Here is a 17,895-nt window from a genome sequence, read left to right on the forward strand (position 1 = left end):
GTGTGTCTGCTGAGGATGATTGTTTTGCAGTTAAGCTCACCACTGGGGCTTTAAAACCTGCCTCCTTAGATGTTAAAGCAGTAAAATCCAAGACTGTAAATGTTCCTGTGATAGCTCGACCCCAGCTCGTTACTTCTGAGCCATCACCCCAGGGGAAAGTCCATTCTTACGTATTTACTGATTTGAATGTTCTTGAGTCAGGGGGCTCTACACCCACCACTGTTTTCCCTAGGTTTACTGCTACCAGCGATCATGAGGTAAAAGACTTTGTTTCATCTGCCTCTCCGGTGCACAGACCTATGTTTACATCGCTATTAACCCCTCCTCTGTCAGTATAAGCATGATTAGCTCCGAAGAAAGAAGCTCTAAGACTGTTGGTGCATCAGCTGATCACATTTCTCTAGAGTCTATAAACACGAAGGTGGTGCTTTAGTGCCTGTAAGCTACAGCTTTAGCACACTTAACGCTACGAAGTCAGAGCGCTGTTCCTCATCCACTCACTCAGGGCAGGGAATTGATCTCTTGCAGACTGTTCTTTCTAGGCCCGCCTCCCAGGCCCCTTGTGCTCTAGGGATAGCTGCGGCCCAGCACTCCCCTGCACCTATCTCAGTTCCCCAGGTGAGGGGGGCTGGCGCCCAGCTGGTCCCTGTTCCGGTTTCCGGGTCGACTGGGGCTCTGCTGGTCCCTGCACCCGTATCAGCTCCTCGGGTGGGGACAGCAGCCGCCCAGTCCCTGCCAAAATCTGTGCCAACCGCTGAGGTGAGGTCCGCCAGGACCCAGCCGATCTCTGCACCTGTACCTACTCCTCAGGTGGGAGCGACTGGTGTCCAGCAGGTGCCTGCACCTTTCATCTGCATTGTAGGCTCAGGGGACCCGACACCACCACCTGTCCTACATCCGCTCCCACAACCATCATTACACTCAGCTGCACAGGATGCTCCTCAGTCAGTCAGTCAGCCTTCTCCTCAGTGTACAGTCCAGCCTTCTCCTCAACCGCCATTACTACCACTAGTTCAGTTTGCTACCCAGTCTCCCTCAGTTCAATCTGTAGCTCTGTCTCCTGTGTCCCCGCTAGCTCTGTCTCCTGTGTCCCCCGCACCTCAGTCAGCTACCCCACCACAAGCTCAATTTTCACCTCTACCACCATCTAGTCATCAGTTCAGTCTGCCACTCAATCGCCCTTAGCGCCATCATCCACACTACCACCTGCTTCTCTTCCACCACAACCATCACGACACTCAGCCATTCAGGCTGCTGCTCAGTCAGTCATTCAACCTGTAGTCCTGCCATTAATGCACTCCTTAGCTGAACCATTAGCACAGTCACCGTGAACTCAGTCGTCCACTCCACCGCCCACTCCACTGTCACCACAACCATTACTACAGCCATCAGTTTGGTCCCCTGTAGCAGTTTGGTCTTCCGGTCAGCTTAACATTCAGTCAGGAGTCCCGATACCCTCTAGCTCTACATCAGCTCCTGCTGGAAGCTCGGATGAGCCCATCCAGCACTCCGCAGCTTCCACGCTGCCACCTGCCTTGTCCGCTGGGGGTTCTGGAGAGCCCGGCCAGCCCTTCCTCATCTCCACTGGGGGTTCTGGTCAGCCCGGCCAGCACCTCCTCGTCTTCGCTGGCGGCTCTGGTCAGCCCGGCCAGCACCTCCTCGTCTCTGCTGGCGGGTCTGAGGGGCCCGGCCAGCACATCATAATGTCTGCTGACGGTTCTGACGAGACCGTTCAGCCATCACTGGCTCCACCGCCTGCAACCTCAACATCCACGCCGCCTGCAGCATCAGCTTCTGCTTCCGCCTCGTCTGGTTCAGCCTCATCCGAGTCTTCATCCTCGTCTGCAGCGTCAGCTTCGGCTTACTCTGGTCCCGCAGCTGCTAAGCTGCCGTCTGGTCCTGCCTCGCCTAGTCCTGTGCCCACCAAGCCTCGGCCAGTACGCCTGACGCTTGGGAGCCGCCGCCGCCTTCCTCGCGGCCGGCCTCCGGTCCCGCTGTGTAGCCGCCGCCTTCCACACGGCCGGCCTCCGGATCTGTTCTGCCACCGCTGCCTTCCGCGCGGCCGGCCCCCTGAACAGCTCCATCGTCTCCTTCGCCGCCGCCGTTGCCTTCCACATGGTCGGCCCCCTGAACTGCACTGTGTTTGAGCTGTTTTCTTGGGCTCCGGTGTTCTGTGCTCATCTCTGTGTACTGTGTTGTGTTTAAGGTCCACATCTTGGTGTCAGTACAGGGAGTGCAGAATTATTAGGCAAGTTGTATTTTTGAGGAATAATTTTATTATTGAACAACAACCATGTTCTCAATGAACCCAAAAAACTCATTAATATCAAAGCTGAATGTTTTTGGAAGTAGTTTTTAGTTTGTTTGTAGTTTTAGCTATTTTAGGGGGATATCTGTGTGTGCAGGTGACTATTACTGTGCATAATTATTAGGCAACTTAACAAAAAACAAATATATACCCATTTCAATTATTTATTTTTACAAGTGAAACCAATATAACATCTCCACATTCACAAATATACATTTCTGACATTCAAAAACAAAACAGAAACAAATCAGCGACCAATATAGCCACCTTTCTTTGCAAGGACACTCAAAAGCCTGCCATCCATGGATTCTGTCAGTGTTTTGATCTGTTCACCATCAACATTGCGTGCAGCAGCAACCACAGCCTCCCAGACACTGTTCAGAGAGGTGTACTGTTTTCCCTCCTTGTAAATCTCACATTTGATGATGGACCACAGGTTCTCAATGGGGTTCAGATCAGGTGAACAAGGTGGCCATGTCATTAGTTTTTCTTCTTTTATACCCTTTCTTGCCAGCCACGCTGTGGAGTACTTGGACGCGTGTGATGGAGCATTGTCCTGCATGAAAATCATGTTTTTCTTGAAGGATGCAGACTTCTTCCTGTACCACTGCTTGAAGAAGGTGTCTTCCAGAAACTGGCAGTAGGACTGGGAGTTGAGCTTGACTCCATCCTCAACCCGAAAAGGCCCCACAAGCTCATCTTTGATGATACCAGCCCAAACCAGTACTCCACCTCCACCTTGCTGGCGTCTGAGTCGGACTGGAGCTCTCTGCCCTTTACCAATCCAGCCACGGGCCCATCCATCTGGCCCATCAAGACTCACTCTCGTTTCATCAGTCCATAAAACCTTAGAAAAACCAGTCTTGAGATATTTCTTGGCCCAGTCTTGACGTTTCAGCTTGTGTGTCTTGTTCAGTGGCGGTCGTCTTTCAGCCTTTCTTACCTTGGCCATGTCTCTGAGTATTGCACACCTTGTGCTTTTGGGCACTCCAGTGATGTTGCAGCTCTGAAATATGGCCAAACTGGTGGCAAGTGGCATCTTGGCAGCTGCACGCTTGACTTTTCTCAGTTCATGGGCAGTTATTTTGCACCTTGGTTTTTCCACACGCTTCTTGCGACCCTGTTGACTATTTTGAATGAAACGCTTGATTGTTCGATGATCACGCTTCAGAAGCTTTGCAATTTTGAGACTGCTGCATCCCTCTGCAAGATATCTCACTATTTTTGACTTTTCTGAGCCTGTCAAGTCCTTCTTTTGACCCATTTTGCCAAAGGAAAGGACGTTGCCTAATAATTATGCACACCTGATATAGGGTGTTGATGTCATTAGCCCACACCCCTTCTCATTACAGAGATGCACATCACCTAATATGCTTAATTGGTAGTAGGCTTTCGAGCCTATACAGCTTGGAGTAAGACAACATGCATGAAGAGGATGCTGTGGACAAAATACTCATTTGCCTAATAATTCTGCACTCCCTGTATTTTCAGTTTCGTGTCCTCCCTGCTCGGTCATGAGTAATTGTCTTCAGCTGTGTTCCTCGTGTGTTCCCACTTCCCTCATTACCTTCTGTGTATTTATGTCAGAGTGTCCCTTTGTTCTGTGTTGCGTCGTCCCTCTAGGTTGTGTGCATTTCCCATGTCTTCCCAGCGCCTCAGCTTTAGTTTCTCCCAGTATAGTTTTGTATGATTTCTTATGCTCCTGTTAATAAAGACCTGCCTTTGAGTTCATCCCCGTGTGTCTAGAGCTGTGCATTTGGGTCCTCTCTTGCCTTCACACAGCCGCCGCATGACACTGATGGGTGGCAGTACCCAGCATGCATTGAGTAATACTGAGTTTATAATGGGGATGTCATTGTACCAGTCCCAGTACAAGATAACATGGCGCTAGCATTAACTACAGTGAGTAGCTAACTAGTTAATAGAGAAGTAACATTACCTATTAGCTGCGTGTAACACGTAGTTACAGCTTTGATATTTTACTGTAAAGTTTTTCTCTCTTTAGACTGACTATATTTTTAAATGGATACATAAAACCAGGTACTTACTGAGTAAAGATAATGTAAAAATATCCAGTCATTTATCAATATGGTTGACATTACCTCTACATTAGGGTGGTTATTTTTCCTTTTAAAAGGAAAAAGGATGATGACAAGATTATTTAAGTTTAAATTTTTGTCAAAATAATTCCAAGTGATTTTCCAACCTATTTCTAACTATATTAGTTTTCTTTATACACATAAATTATTTCTATTTCCAAAGGAGTCCATTTAGACTGGAAAAAGAACTGTTGATCGAAGCAGGAGATGGATACACAAAGTTATCACAGCATTTAAAAGACCCAAGAACAACTGCTAAGACACAAGAGAGCGACGAAGTTGGGAATTGTGGTCTCAAAGAGGACAATCACTAGATCTCTGCACAGGAATGACTGAGGTTTCAGACCAAGAAAAAAAACTCCACTTCTGCAAAAGAACCACATTCGAACCAGACTGAAGTATGTAAAGATGACGTGAAGAAAGATTATTTATACTGGATGAACATCCTTTGGTATGATGAGATACTGCATCTTAGAATTGCATCTCTTTAAAGAGATGCTGCTATTGTTTAAACAAAGTAGGGATACGCGAACAACCCACAGAACAATGTCCACAGAGTGAAACCCACTGGTGAGAGTATTATGCTGTGGGGATGCTTGTGTTCCAGACCCAATGCTTGTGTCTGGAACTGGGAATATTGTCCAGGTAGAAGGAATCATGAAGAAAGAAGGATGTGTGAAGATTGTGAAAGAAAACTTCAAGCAGTCAGCAGCAAAACTGTGACTTTGTCCCCCAGCACAACAACGACCCAAAACATACATGCTCCTGGCAAAGAATGACCTCCAGAAGAAAAGGGGAGCATTAATGACAGGCCTACACAAAGCCCTGACTTGAATCCCACTAAAATTTGTAGGATAAACTGAAGACCAAGGTTCATGCCAAAAGATCATCAAATCCTGACGAGTTTGGGAGATTTTCCAGCAAACGACTGCAGGCTGTTATCTATCAAAAGGGATACACAACTGACTATTAGCTGATAATTCTGACCTAGTTTTTCTTTTTTTGTGAAATAATGTTTCTGTGTGTAAATTAAAATAATGTAAGCATCCAAGATACAATTGGGACATTTGGAAAAGCTGTATTAAAAATCTCTTGCTCTGTTCAACAGAACTTGGAAACTGTTTTTTTTAAATTGTTTTTTAGTTGCGATTTTTACAGGGTGGCTGTAGAAATCAGTTTCTAAGTAACATTTCTATGTTGGACCATCTGTATGTATAACCAATGCATATTTCTCTTCGTAGCCAAAGAACAAGTACAGTTTTAATTCTTGACAGAATTTCAGTTTTTAGTTGAGTTTATCTGATAAAAAGGCTTGAAAACTTTTGAAAGGTTCACTAAGAAAGGCTGTTACATTCATTCAGTGAAATATTTCAGTGCTTTGGCTGCTCGCATTAAACTTTTCCCTCTACTAGATAAATTGTCTTTATGAGCCTGCTGAAAAACAGCAGGGCCTTTGATTAAACATTGTAACTCAGCAGACAAAGTGAAATGGCTCATTGAGAACAATGTGAAGAAAGAAAAACAAGCCTGAAACACTGATTTGCACACAATCACTTTGGATGCTTAGAATCAAAACTGTAACAAGGATAAGCAGGGCTACAATCTGCAGAAATTTATGAAGATGGAACAACAGGGAGGAGGCGTATTTGTTTGTGTGTGGGAACCGTGTTTAAAGTCTCCTAGCTGAGCCGTGGCGTACTGGCTGGGTAGAATCGGCCTCCTGGCAGCAGCCTGCCTGCCTGCCTTGGTGGTGTGAAACTGCAATACAACAAAAAGCCCCTCAGTGGATGATAAACAGTCTGGCTAGTAAGCATTGTGCAAATCAACAGTGAAATCGGTCAACATACTGTGTGAAAATTTTGTGTGTCTTGCTTGGGAGAGGAAACATTTCTGATTTGTATTATCTGATTTAGCCTGACTAGTGAATGAATTTGACAAAGTGAACAAAAGCATTTTAGCTTTCATTAGAATAGGTTTCATTCATTTCATTCATTCATTCATTCATGTCTACATATAGACAAACCTGCTGCTGACTGTTAACAGCATGTCTCCAGGAAATGCTACTCTGTCAGTCTGTCACATCAACAATTATCAGACACATCGGTCAAGACAGAAATAGATTTCCTTTCATTTTTTCTCTTTAATAGCACCAACAAGTTCACACATTCAAATGGCTTAACAACTGTTGTGTGCCATGAACTTTGGTAGACACATCCATGTCATAATACACCCGATGCCATTTTTCAAATGTTTGACTCGTACTCATCTGACTGGACAGACAACGCCCAAGTTGGGCAGTTTTATGTAGAAAGTAGGGCTGTCAAATGATTAAAAATTTTAATCAGATTAATCACAGCCTAAAAATTAATTAATCATGATTAATCGCAACTCGAAATATGACCAAAATGTGTGCAAACATACGGACAGATAGCGGATTTTTACACACTTGTTAGTGTTATTTAATGCTAAGACCACGCTGAGTGGCCTGCGTTCACTCAGCGTGGTCTGACGTAGGCTGGGTGTTGTGCTGGAAGCGAATTAATCACAGCCTAAAAACTGATTAATCGCAACTCGAAATATATGTGTATATATGTGTAAAAATCGGACAGATAGTGGTTTTTAACACACTTGTTTGTTTTATTTATTATTAATTGTGAGTACAAGCAGTACAAGCAGAACAGGGCTTCAAATAATTGTGAGGGATTTTTACTGAATGTTTTCCACCCGTTTAAATCTAGCACATTGTTTTATCCATATACATCTTCTTCTTTCTTTTTTTTTCTTTTTTTTTTTTTCTTTTTTGTGCCTGTCCCGTTTGGCTCTTTTGCCATCAGAATTGTTGTCTAAAGGCAAAGAAAGATGCCCAACGGATTTACTTTACCAAATTGACCATCCCAGCCTTGCCATAATGGTCCATTTGATTCACCTTTTATTGTTTATTTTATTTTCACTTACTGAATATGGGACAGACTTGACTGGGGGAAAGAAGGGGAGAAAGAAAGAGGGAAAGAGAAACAGCTGAGAAGAGGGACGGGGGAGAAGGGCAAAAACCAAAAACCAACAGAATGAGCAGAAAAAGAAAAAAAAGAAGAAAAAAAATGCATATATCGATCACCTGGGTCACCTGCTGAGAAAGAAAAAAGAAAACAAGCAGAAGAGAACAAGAGTAATAGAATAAACAACATCACAATGATATATGGGAATATGACAGTAAATACTAAATGTTAAACATTATTGTGCAGCACATAAGATCAACAGAACACAGTGTGCTTTGAGGTAGGAGCCAAAAAGGGTGTAGTTTGTGGGTGTGATCACCCGTGTGTACACCTGTGAGCATGGACGCGCTTGTTTTTTGTTTTTTAAAAGGTTCCTTCATGTAATGATCTGCTAGAGGGTGTGGGGGGGCCACAGCCCCGTCCTCCAGGGCATGAAGCAGGTATGGAGCTGATCAAAACTCCAGACATCCAGAGGCCCCCAGAACACAACAGACCAAGGAAGACCAACAGAGGGGCAGCCGCGCCACTGTTCCAGTAAGAGCTGAGGAGAGTCCCAGATGAGGGCTCACTCAGCAGCCGCGGAGCAGAAGCCAGGGGGAGTTGCAGTGACGCGCCCGTGAGCTCCGCCAGCAGCCAGCCGTGCCTGAGTGACCGAGCCCCAGGCCGAGAGGCCAAGGGCACCCCACCTCCGAAGTGGCCCGAGCAAGCCCCAGGCTCTAGGCCCCGATAAGCGGCCGCCAAGGAGTGAGCCGGTGTGTACCTGGACGCCCATCCCCGGACACAAAGAACCACCAACGCACCGATGTCTGAGGGAGTCCGCCACTGGCAGGGGAAGTGGTGGTAGGGGGAGATAGGCCTCCATACCTTGGAGGGCCTGAGATGTCCCCAGAGAGGTGGCGCCTGACACCCAACCTGACATATAGACACAGAAATACAGGCACACACATATACAAACATCCATTCCCACCCTCATGCTCTCATATACACTTACTCCACACTCAACCAACGTGGAGACAGACATAAAGAGACGCTGTACACACGATCACACTCCCCAAGCGTACTCTAAGCCCCGGGTCTAGGTACCCTTGCCCCTGGAGGGGGGGAACTGCACCCAGACCCAGGTGGTGTTACCCTTTTCCCTGCGGTGGGGGGAGGCAGACCGCCCCGACTCCGCAGCAGCAGGGAGGCCCCACACTCCAGACCGCAGTCGGATGGCCACCTCCTCCTCCTAGCCCCCCCGCTCCAGCAGGTCGCAGAGAATGGGGGTGAGAGAAGACTCCAAACCTCCCTCCACCCGCTCATTGTAGTGTTGATGCATATGTGTTCTAAGGTGCATTTAAAATCCAGGAGGGCATGGAGCTACCTGCCAGAGAGCAGCAGGTAAGCGCATAGTCCCTCCTGCTAGCCCTCAATGTCTAAGTGTATTTAAAATTGAGAGGTGGGCAACGACGCCAGGGGTGGGGTGTACACCCTGATGGTAATTTGGACTCCGTGTATCGTGCCCACCCCCAAGATCCTATATGTATGCGTAATGAGAGTGTGAGTAATGTGAATGTCTAAGTTGTGGGATAAAATTGAGGCAGAGGCAGCCAGAAGGGGACAGGGGGGGGGGGGGGGTTAGCCTCCTCTGCACCCTGGTGACATACCCCTACTCCAAGGTCCTGCATGTGTGGGTGGTTGTGGTGGAGCGGGAAGAGGGAGGCAGCTGGAGATGGGGAGGGAAGGAAGGGAGGGGCAAGTGACCCCTCCCTGGGGCCAGCTCCCCCGCTGACCCCAGTAGGCACCCCCATACTCCGCGACCCACCAGGGAAAGGGGGCCCAGGTCCATCCAGACCGGGGCCCAGCGCAGCAGCGCCTCCCGGCCCCACAGAGCCCAGGACAGTCCACCCAACCCCACCACAGAGAAAACTGCACCCACCCCACCATCCACTCTTCTTCCAGACTACATAAGACAATAAACATCCAGGCTGAGATCTTCCTCCACCTCTCCTGTATCTCCCCCTCCTGTAGAGAGAGCCCCTGAGGAGAGGAAAGCTCCTGCAAGATGTGACAATCTTCCCCACCAGTTGAAGAGCCCCCCAGGTGGCTCGATGCACCGGCGGCACCCTGTTCCAGGGCTGGGCCACAACCCCGGCAACACACCAACCAGGACCCAAGCCCCCGAGGCCCAGTCCGGGTCCCAGCCCAGAGACGGAGCGCCCCCAGAACCTCACGCCCATCCCGGACCCACCCAGGGGCAGCCAGGCTACCAGGTCAGTAACCCACGTCCGTCAGCACAGACCCTCCCCTAGCCCCGCTGCACGCAGCCGCGAGGAAACAGTCACCTGAGAGCCAACAGAGCCCCTAACCGGACATGACCGCTACCCCGGGTTGAGCCCCCCAAGGAAAATGCCTCCGGGGAACCCCCCGACGCCCTAAGCCTGTCCCTACCCCCACACCAATCACAACAGTGAAGGCGGGACCAAACTATGACCCCCCACCCCCACCAGGTGATGGAGCTGATCAAAGGAGCCCAGAGCAATTGATCTGATGTGGTGGCAGAGGCTGTATCAAGACTAATGTAATCTAATAGATAATTTCTATATTGGTTATAATTAAGATTATTTTTATTTTTCCAGTTCATGAGGACTGTTTTCTTGGCTATGCATAGGGCAGTGAAAACCATATGGGCGATATTCTTTTCTGAAGTGACATTATCTAAGCTGCCCAACAAACACACTAAGGGGGAAGTTGGAATGTTACATTTCAGACACTTTGATAAGTCTTCACATATCTCACGCCAAAACTTCTGAACTGGTGGACAGAACCAAAGAGCGTGGATATAATTGTCCGGTGAATTGGTTTGGCAGTGTGAGCAGTTGTTGGTAGACGTAAAGCCCATCTTGAACATCCGATGACCTGTATAGTGCACTCTATGTAATATTTTGTATTGAATTAATTGAAGACTGGGATTTCTAATTAGATGAAAGGTTTTTAAGCAAATCTGAGACCAGAAGTTTAGGTCTAAGTTAACTGATAAATCCGCTTCCCATTTTGCAATAGGAAGTGATATTGATTCATCTGTTTTAGAAAGCATTCTGTATATTTTGGATAGTAATTTGGGGGTTTTAAGAGTAAGAAATTGAACCACACTTGGTGGTGTTTGTAGTTCAACTTGACCCGGTTTAAATTTCTTTTTTACTATGGATTTAATTTGTTGATATTCTAAAAATCTTTTCTTGTTGATCCCATATTGTGTAACTAGTCTGTCAAATGAAATAAATTCTGTTCCTTCTAGTATATGTTCTAAATATTTGATTCCTTTACCACTCCAATCTGAAAAGTTTATCATATTATTGTTTTGTAATATGTCAGGGTTGTTCCAGATAGGTGTACGTTTGCATGGGATTAATGAAGACGCTGTCAATTTTAGAAACTCCCACCATGCTGTCAGAGAAGCGCTGATGTTGATGCTTTTAAAGCATTCATGTCGTTGGATGTTTGAGCTGATAAATGGTAGGTCTGAGATCTCTAGATTATTGCAAAGTGCTTGTTCTACATCTAGCCAAGGTTCATCTAAGAGGGTATGTTTTAGCCATCCTGAGATAAACTGAAGCCTGTTGGCTAAGAAGTAGTGCTGAAAGTTAGGCAGTTCTAGTCCTCCTTTATCCTTGGTCTTTTGTAGTGTTTTTAAGCTTATACGTGGGGGTTTATTTTTCCAAAGGAATTTGGACATACATGAATCTAGAGATCTGAACCAATCTTGTGGCGGTTTAGTTGGGATCATTGAGAATAAATAATTTATTTTTGGTAAGACCATCATTTTTATAGCGGCAACCCTTCCCATGAGTGATATGGGTAGACATTTCCATCTAGCCAGATCATCTTCTACCTTCTTTAAAAGTGGGATATGGTTTAATTTAGTTAGATCTGCAAGCTTGGGAGAAACATTAATACCTAAATATTTTATATTTCCCGATTGCAGTGGTGTAGAAGAGGAATTATGGAGGGAGCAATTAATCGGTAGAACTGTAGATTTTGACCAGTTAATTGAGTAATCTGATATTCTTGCAAAAGAGTTTATCAATTCAATCACCCCAGAGATATTGGTTTGTGAATTTTGGAGAAAGAGTAACACATCATCCGCATAAAGGCTGATTTTATGTTCCACGTTCTTGCATTTTATGCCCTTAATTACTGAATTCTGTCTAATTGCTGCTGCTAGTGGTTCAATAAAAATTGCAAACAGTGAAGGGGAGAGTGGGCATCCCTGCCTGGTGCCCCTCAAGAGACAGAAGCTGGAGGATGTCTGGTCATTTGTTCTAACACAAGCTGTTGGGGAATTATATAATATTTTTAACCAGTTTATGAAAGAGGATCCAAAACCAAATTTGTGTAAAGTTGCAAATAGAAATTTCCAGTTAACTCTGTTGAATGTTTTTTCTGCGTCTAAAGAGAATATTGTAGTTTCTAGGTTTTTACTGTATGAGTAGTCTATCAAATTAACCCTTTAGACCCTTTTTAAAAGTTATGTTTGACTTTATGACTTTCTGTGTCGTTTCTGGGATTCTTAGGACTCATATTGCACTGCTGGAAATAGTTTATTTTGATGCATATGCTGCTTTTTTGCAAATTTGCAGTATAATATTTATTTTCATTTTTCCTGCAGTGTATAAAAATTGGTGTATTTCAAAAATAAAACAATGAAGACACTCAAAATAAATTTCCTGTGGTGGGAAACTATTTTGTGCAACTTTTTTGTATTTACAGTTTTGAGGGATAAGACTCTTAAATTTCTCTAACTACAAATATATGTTAAAAAATCAAAAACGATTTTCAATTTTTTTGTAGTTTATTGCACTTTTTTGCAATTTATGTAATTACTATGCACTTAATGAATACATATTATTAAAATCTGGGCTATAATGGTTGTATTGATGTATAGCAACTTGAAATGCTCCCAAAAATGGCTCCACAGCATGTAAAAATATAATATAAGCTCTGGCGGACTTGGTTCTATGGTAGGTCTTAAAGGGTTAAGTAATCTACGTGTATTTGTTGATGAGTGCCTACCTTTTATGAAACCAGTTTGGTCAGGATGAATTAAGAGGGGGGTTATTTTCTCCAGTCTCTTTGAGAGAGCTTTGCAGATTATTTTAAGGTCTACGTTTATAAGGGATATTGGACGATAGCTTGAGGGATATACAGGGTCTTTGCCTGGTTTTAGCAGGAGATTAATGTTTGCAGAATTCATATTTGATGGAAGTCTGCCCTTTTCTTTAATTTCCAACAACGTTCTGTAGAAAACTGGTGCTAGAATCGACCAGAATTCTTTGTAGAATTCTGCAGGAAAGCCGTCTGGACCTGGAGCCTTATTATTGTGCATACTTATCAGAGCTTCCTGGAGTTCACCTGGTGTCAGTGGTGAATCCAGTGCCATTGCTTGAGTGTCCAATAATTTTTAAGAGTTATGTTGTCCAAAAACTGATCAATTTCTTTTTTAGATGGGTTTATTTGTGGTGAATACAACGTTTTATAGAAATCCCTGAAAATGTTGTTTATTTGTATCGGATCATATACTGTGTTCCCAGATGAATCTTGAACAGCACATATAGTTGTGTTTTCTTTATTTATTTTTAGCTGGTTTGCTAGAAATTGACCGGATTTATTACCATGTTCATAATTTTGTCATATACACCATATACATCTTCAAGTTCACAGAACATAGGCCTAATTCAACAGGCAAAATAGAAAAAATCTCCAATCATCCTTTTGGGTAAGGTAGATTAGTGCAAAAAAATATGAACAACAGTGAAAAGTATTGTTTAAATCACATTCAAATATAGAACAAGCTCTAAACACACGGTCCTCTGGTCTACTCATCCTTCAGCCAGTTGCTGAGACAAACCAACTTGTCCACGTTCTCTGAGTGCAGAGCAGACCTCTTCTTGTTCACAATGTGCCCTGCTACAGAGAACAGCCTCTCACAGGGCACTGTGGAGGCAGGAGTGGCCAGGTATCTGCGAGCAAGGCGGGCCAGCTGGCTGTGGGCTCCTGCATGAGCTGCCCACCACTGTAAGGGACAGTCCTCTAAGGCAGTGCAGGGCTCTGCTCTGTAGCGCTGTATGGCTCTGTCCTGCTGTACCTCCTCCTCTGACTCAGAGTCAGAGTCCATCTGCAGCAGGCTCAGCCTCTTCTTGGCTGGACCTTCTTCTGCAGTGTGTGATCTTCTAGGAGAGTCTTCATGCAGCATGCCTGCCAGTGTGGTCCACACTGCTTCTCTGTCAGTCTTGGGCACACAGCGTAGGTCTTTAAAACGTGGGTCCAGTGCAGTTGCGATCTGGAGCCATGCATAGTTGGTATGTTCCTGGCGGGAAGCAAGGTCTTCCTTAAACTTCTCTTTAAACCTCACCACATATGCAGGGTCCTCATCAGTTACTTCCATGACACGGCGCAGGTGGCAGAAGGCTGGTAGAACTACAGAGCAGGAGACGTAGGCCTCTCCTCCCAGCAGTTCAGTCACATATCTGCAGTGGAACACACACACACACACACACACACACACACACACACACACACACACACACACACACACACACACACACAGATAAGACAGCAAATTAAAAAAAGCTTTTTAATACTAGGTAATATTAATAAAATATTTGATTTCATTTATTTTTTAAATAAGACATTTTCATAATAACAAAACTGATTTAAGATGTATGTTTGATACATTTAATCTAAACCTACAATTATGGTCACAATGACAGGCTCACCTGCAGGGCTCTAGAAGTGTCTCCAGTCTCTGGAGTTTGTCCCACTCTGGAGGCGTCAGGAGGACAAGTTTATGCTTTTGTTTATCCAGAGTCGCGGTTACTGCAGTTTGATTGCGGATCAAGCGCTTCACCATCTCCAGCGTGGAGTTCCAGCGCGTAGGCACGTCCTGGGCCAACGGCTCCTGCTTGCGCCCCAGTGACACCTGCTCTGCGTTCAGCTCTGCTGTGTTTGCTGGGCTGTGCTTAAAATGTCCAACAATTTTGCGGCATTTGGCCAGCGCAGTGACAAAGCCACTGTCTGCGAGACTCACTGTGATGCATCTCTGTAGAATGTGCGCGGTACACGGCATGTGATTGAATGGCATGATGCGAGCCGCGGCGATCATATTGCGCGCACTGTCCGTGCCTACTGTTGTCACCTTCTCCTCAATTCTCCACCTGCGAGCAACAGTCTGGAACTGCTCTGCACAAGCCTCCGCAAAGTGCCGCTCTTCCGTTTTCATTATAGTCAGCGCAAAGGATGTCAGACCCCAGGCTTCAGTGATTAAATGCGCAGTAACTCCCAGGTAATTGTCATTACTCAATGATGTCCAGTGGTCTCCTGTCAGAGCCACGCATTCTGTGTGAACTAAAGCCTCTTCTTTTTTCTTTTTCTCCGTTTCATACAGTTCGTGGATTCGAATTGTTATTGTGCTTCTCGCTGGGGGCTTGTAGGACGCGTCCTGAGATGCAACCTTTAAAACATCCGCAAAGCCCTTGTCCTCCACAATGCTTAGCGGTCTACAGTCCTTTGCTATCCATTTGGCTATATTGTCGGTCAGTTTGTCCAAAGAAGACTTACCGAGTGGCCTGCGTTCACTAAGAGTGGTCTGACGCAGGCCGGGTGAAGCTGCTGCCCCGACAAACGCGTGTTTGGCATTAAGGTGGTATTTTAAGGTCGAATTTGAATGGTGAAATTGAAACTCTTTACTACAGTGAGTGCAAATTACAACGCGTTTGTTTATTGTCCCATCTATGTTCTTCTTGTATTTAAATTCCCCATCCAGAAGGCCATCTTGTTCCTGCTTCTCCATTTTCAGTGGCGCGGTAAACAAATCAAGTGGAATTATGGGACTTATCTGCGTGTTGCGCTAAATAGTTAAATATTCTAACGTAATTAATTCCAAAATTTAATTATCGCAATTAACGCGTTAATTTCGACAGCTATAGTAGAAAGATTTTGCGAACCACAATAAGAAGATGGTGAGGGGCATCAGATGCTTATCCTTTGGTGGCCCATTCATTTCATGGGATCTGGCAATTGCCGGGTCACTGGATTGCATAAGCTTCTAACCCTCTGAAGTCTGAATCGTTATATATGGCACCCTTAGGCTAAGCCCATATTTTGGAGAAAACAAGGCATGCCAGTTAGGAGCACTACTTTACTTTGTACCCTGATTGCCTACAGTTGGGTAAGCATTTCCAGAAAAACAAAAATGATAAATTCTGATTGCCTAACATTAGAGTTAGGGTCATCACTGATGATGACTTAAACCTCAGAGGCTTATAATGCCACATGTTTACTTGTAATTGATACTTGCAAGCTTTAAATACCTTTATATCGTTTTTTTAATGTTATGTGCACAATTATTAGATCTTAGTGTAGACAAAATGCATGTGACATATAGCTCAATATTGTGCCTGATGGTGGCTTGGGAGTCAACTGATGGGAAATGGTGCTAACTCTCTACTAAGTCACGATACACAGGGGAAACAGGTCTTACGTTTCAGAATGGACTGCAAACAACATTCATAGCAAAAGAGGCTCTAGTCAGTTGTCTTGTTTAGAGAACACTATAGTGGGGCTGTGAGTCTTAAGCCAGGGGCGTTCCAGAACAAGCGGCGTGCACGTCATATCAAAAATGTAAAGGTAGATATTTTAACTGTGATTTCCAGAGAGCAGAAGAGACTGGTGGGGGGTAATATGGGCAAGATTGTTGCCACTTAGAGTGGAGACCTGGAGTGGGCCTTCTAACAGAATGTCAAGTTGTTTAGTTAGTTTTTTTATGTCCAAAAAACTTTGTTCCTCCCTGGAATAATTTAAAGTTTGGTGAGACACGGAATCATTTTCACATCAAATCTTGGCTGAAACCATTAAATGAAATAAGAAGGTCTTTTGGTCACTGGGGGCAGGATTCAATGAAATGTTCTTTCTCGCCACAGTATAAACACGTCCCAGTCACAGTTCTTCTGCTACTGTCCTCCAGAGATAGGTGAGACCTTAGAATTGCATCGGTTCAGCACCTAATTCATCATACTCGCTCTCTTTCCATGTTCAGTGAAAGTGGAAACTATCCACAAAGAAGCCTCACAGGAACTATAAGCTTAAGTGAGGCAGTCCTTATGAATGTGGTTGTCCATCCCAGTACCCATAGAATCAAGTGAGTGAAGGTAATCAGGCAATACTTGAGCAGCTAATTCACTGCTCGTGTAATTATTTAATCAATGAGAAAAAGCCCAATGGGAAGCTTTGTCCTCCCAACTACTGTCCTCAGCCAAAATCCAAACAAATCAATGGAGTAACCCTCCACACTTCTTCCTGTCACAGACTAAATATTCTGGGAGCAGCAGCATCTGAACTTCAACCTTTATCAAATACACATTGAAATTTAATAATGAACTCAGGCAGTAAGAAATGCTAATGAAGCTCTTGCTTATACTAAGTCCATTTGAGTGTTCTGCCCCTTAATATATGAATAATAAATAACGTCGACAGAAGACGTCTCGTGTAGAGGTGAGATGACAGAGGACTCACTCATGTTCTCCCAGCAGAGCTCCATGAAAGGTAATGGCTCTCTGGATTAGGTACATGTCCGTCAAGTCCATAATCACCAGACCTGAACTCACACTCAGCACAGAAGTATCAAAGTTGAACAGGTTTAATGCAGACAGCAGAATGTTTGACTCAGACAATAACAACAGAGGGGAGCAGGTGGGAGGGCTGGCTGGGTTTTAGCTGAAGCTTGATCCATAGGAAGTCCAAAGGTACGCACGCGCACACACTTCACAATGACAGTGGGTTTGGCACAGAAAAGAAGTCAGCCTTAAGAAGGCAGCAGGTGATGACCGCTTGCAAAACCAGTGAGTTAATCAGCAAACCATTTTCAGGTATGCTCGCCAGGAGGGCTGAAAGGCACAGAGGTGCACCCAACTCTGAAACCAAGTAACAGATTAAAACTTACTCACACTGACTGGAGAAAGAGGGAGCACAAGCAGGATCGACAGACAGAAAAGGTCAGCACAGGTGGATGATAACTGACTTTGGTAGCTCCTATTATCACCTGTAGCTCAGTAGGTGGAGTAGGTCATCCACGAATCAGAGGGTTGGTGGTTTGATTCCTGGCTGTATGCCAGAGTATTCTTGGGAAAATAGCAAAGTCCCACGTTGCTCTCTGATGCGAATATCAGAGTGTGACTGTTTGGTCAAAACCACTTAGGTGTAGAAAAACGTGCTTGTGACTGGGTGAATGAGGCATGTTGTATAAAAGCGCTTTGAGTGATTTACCAGTTACAACCCTCACACATGGTTATAAGCTTTGAGAATTCACTGAAAGTTATTTTGTGTGGTTTGGGCTCACCATTCATGGGGGCTTCACACTAGAACCCCTGATCCTTTGCAAGAGCCAGTTCAGATGATTCAGATGTCTGATAAGGATGCCCCTCCATCCCCACCTCCAGATCCCAAAGTAGATCCAGAA

The 17,895-nt window shown here is 44.9% G+C and overlaps 1 protein-coding gene across 1 annotated transcript; it reads right to left on the reverse strand.

Annotated features, from left to right (window-relative positions):
- Positions 1 to 13,087: 13,087 nt before the first annotated feature.
- On the reverse strand, positions 13,088 to 15,231 carry LOC146708839 (E3 SUMO-protein ligase ZBED1-like). Its single transcript, XM_085458018.1, has 2 exons — positions 14,159 to 15,231; positions 13,088 to 13,909 (listed from the first exon to the last, which is right to left on the reverse strand). The coding sequence occupies exons 1-2, from the start codon at positions 15,229 to 15,231 to the stop codon at positions 13,258 to 13,260; spliced, it is 1,725 nt and encodes a 574-aa protein (XP_085314144.1). The 3' UTR covers positions 13,088 to 13,257.
- Positions 15,232 to 17,895: the final 2,664 nt, after the last annotated feature.

Source organism: Copadichromis virginalis, linkage group LG5 (assembly GCF_057382275.1).
Source record: "Copadichromis virginalis isolate Kocher_CV1m ecotype Utaka linkage group LG5, C_Virginalis_male_GT1.1, whole genome shotgun sequence".
In the NCBI taxonomy this organism is placed as follows: Eukaryota; Metazoa; Chordata; class Actinopteri; order Cichliformes; family Cichlidae; genus Copadichromis; species Copadichromis virginalis.

What these genes read in the sequence shown, in the direction of transcription:
- LOC146708839 (XM_085458018.1), bottom strand. Translation starts at nt 15,231, where the DNA reads ATGGAGAAGCAGGAACAAGATGGCCTTCTGGATGGGGAATTTAAATAC. An exon ending in ACACTTCTAGAGCCCTGCAG is followed by an intron (nt 13,910 to 14,158) that starts GTGAGCCTGTCA and finishes GTTCCACTGCAG; the next exon opens with ATATGTGACTGAACTGCTGG.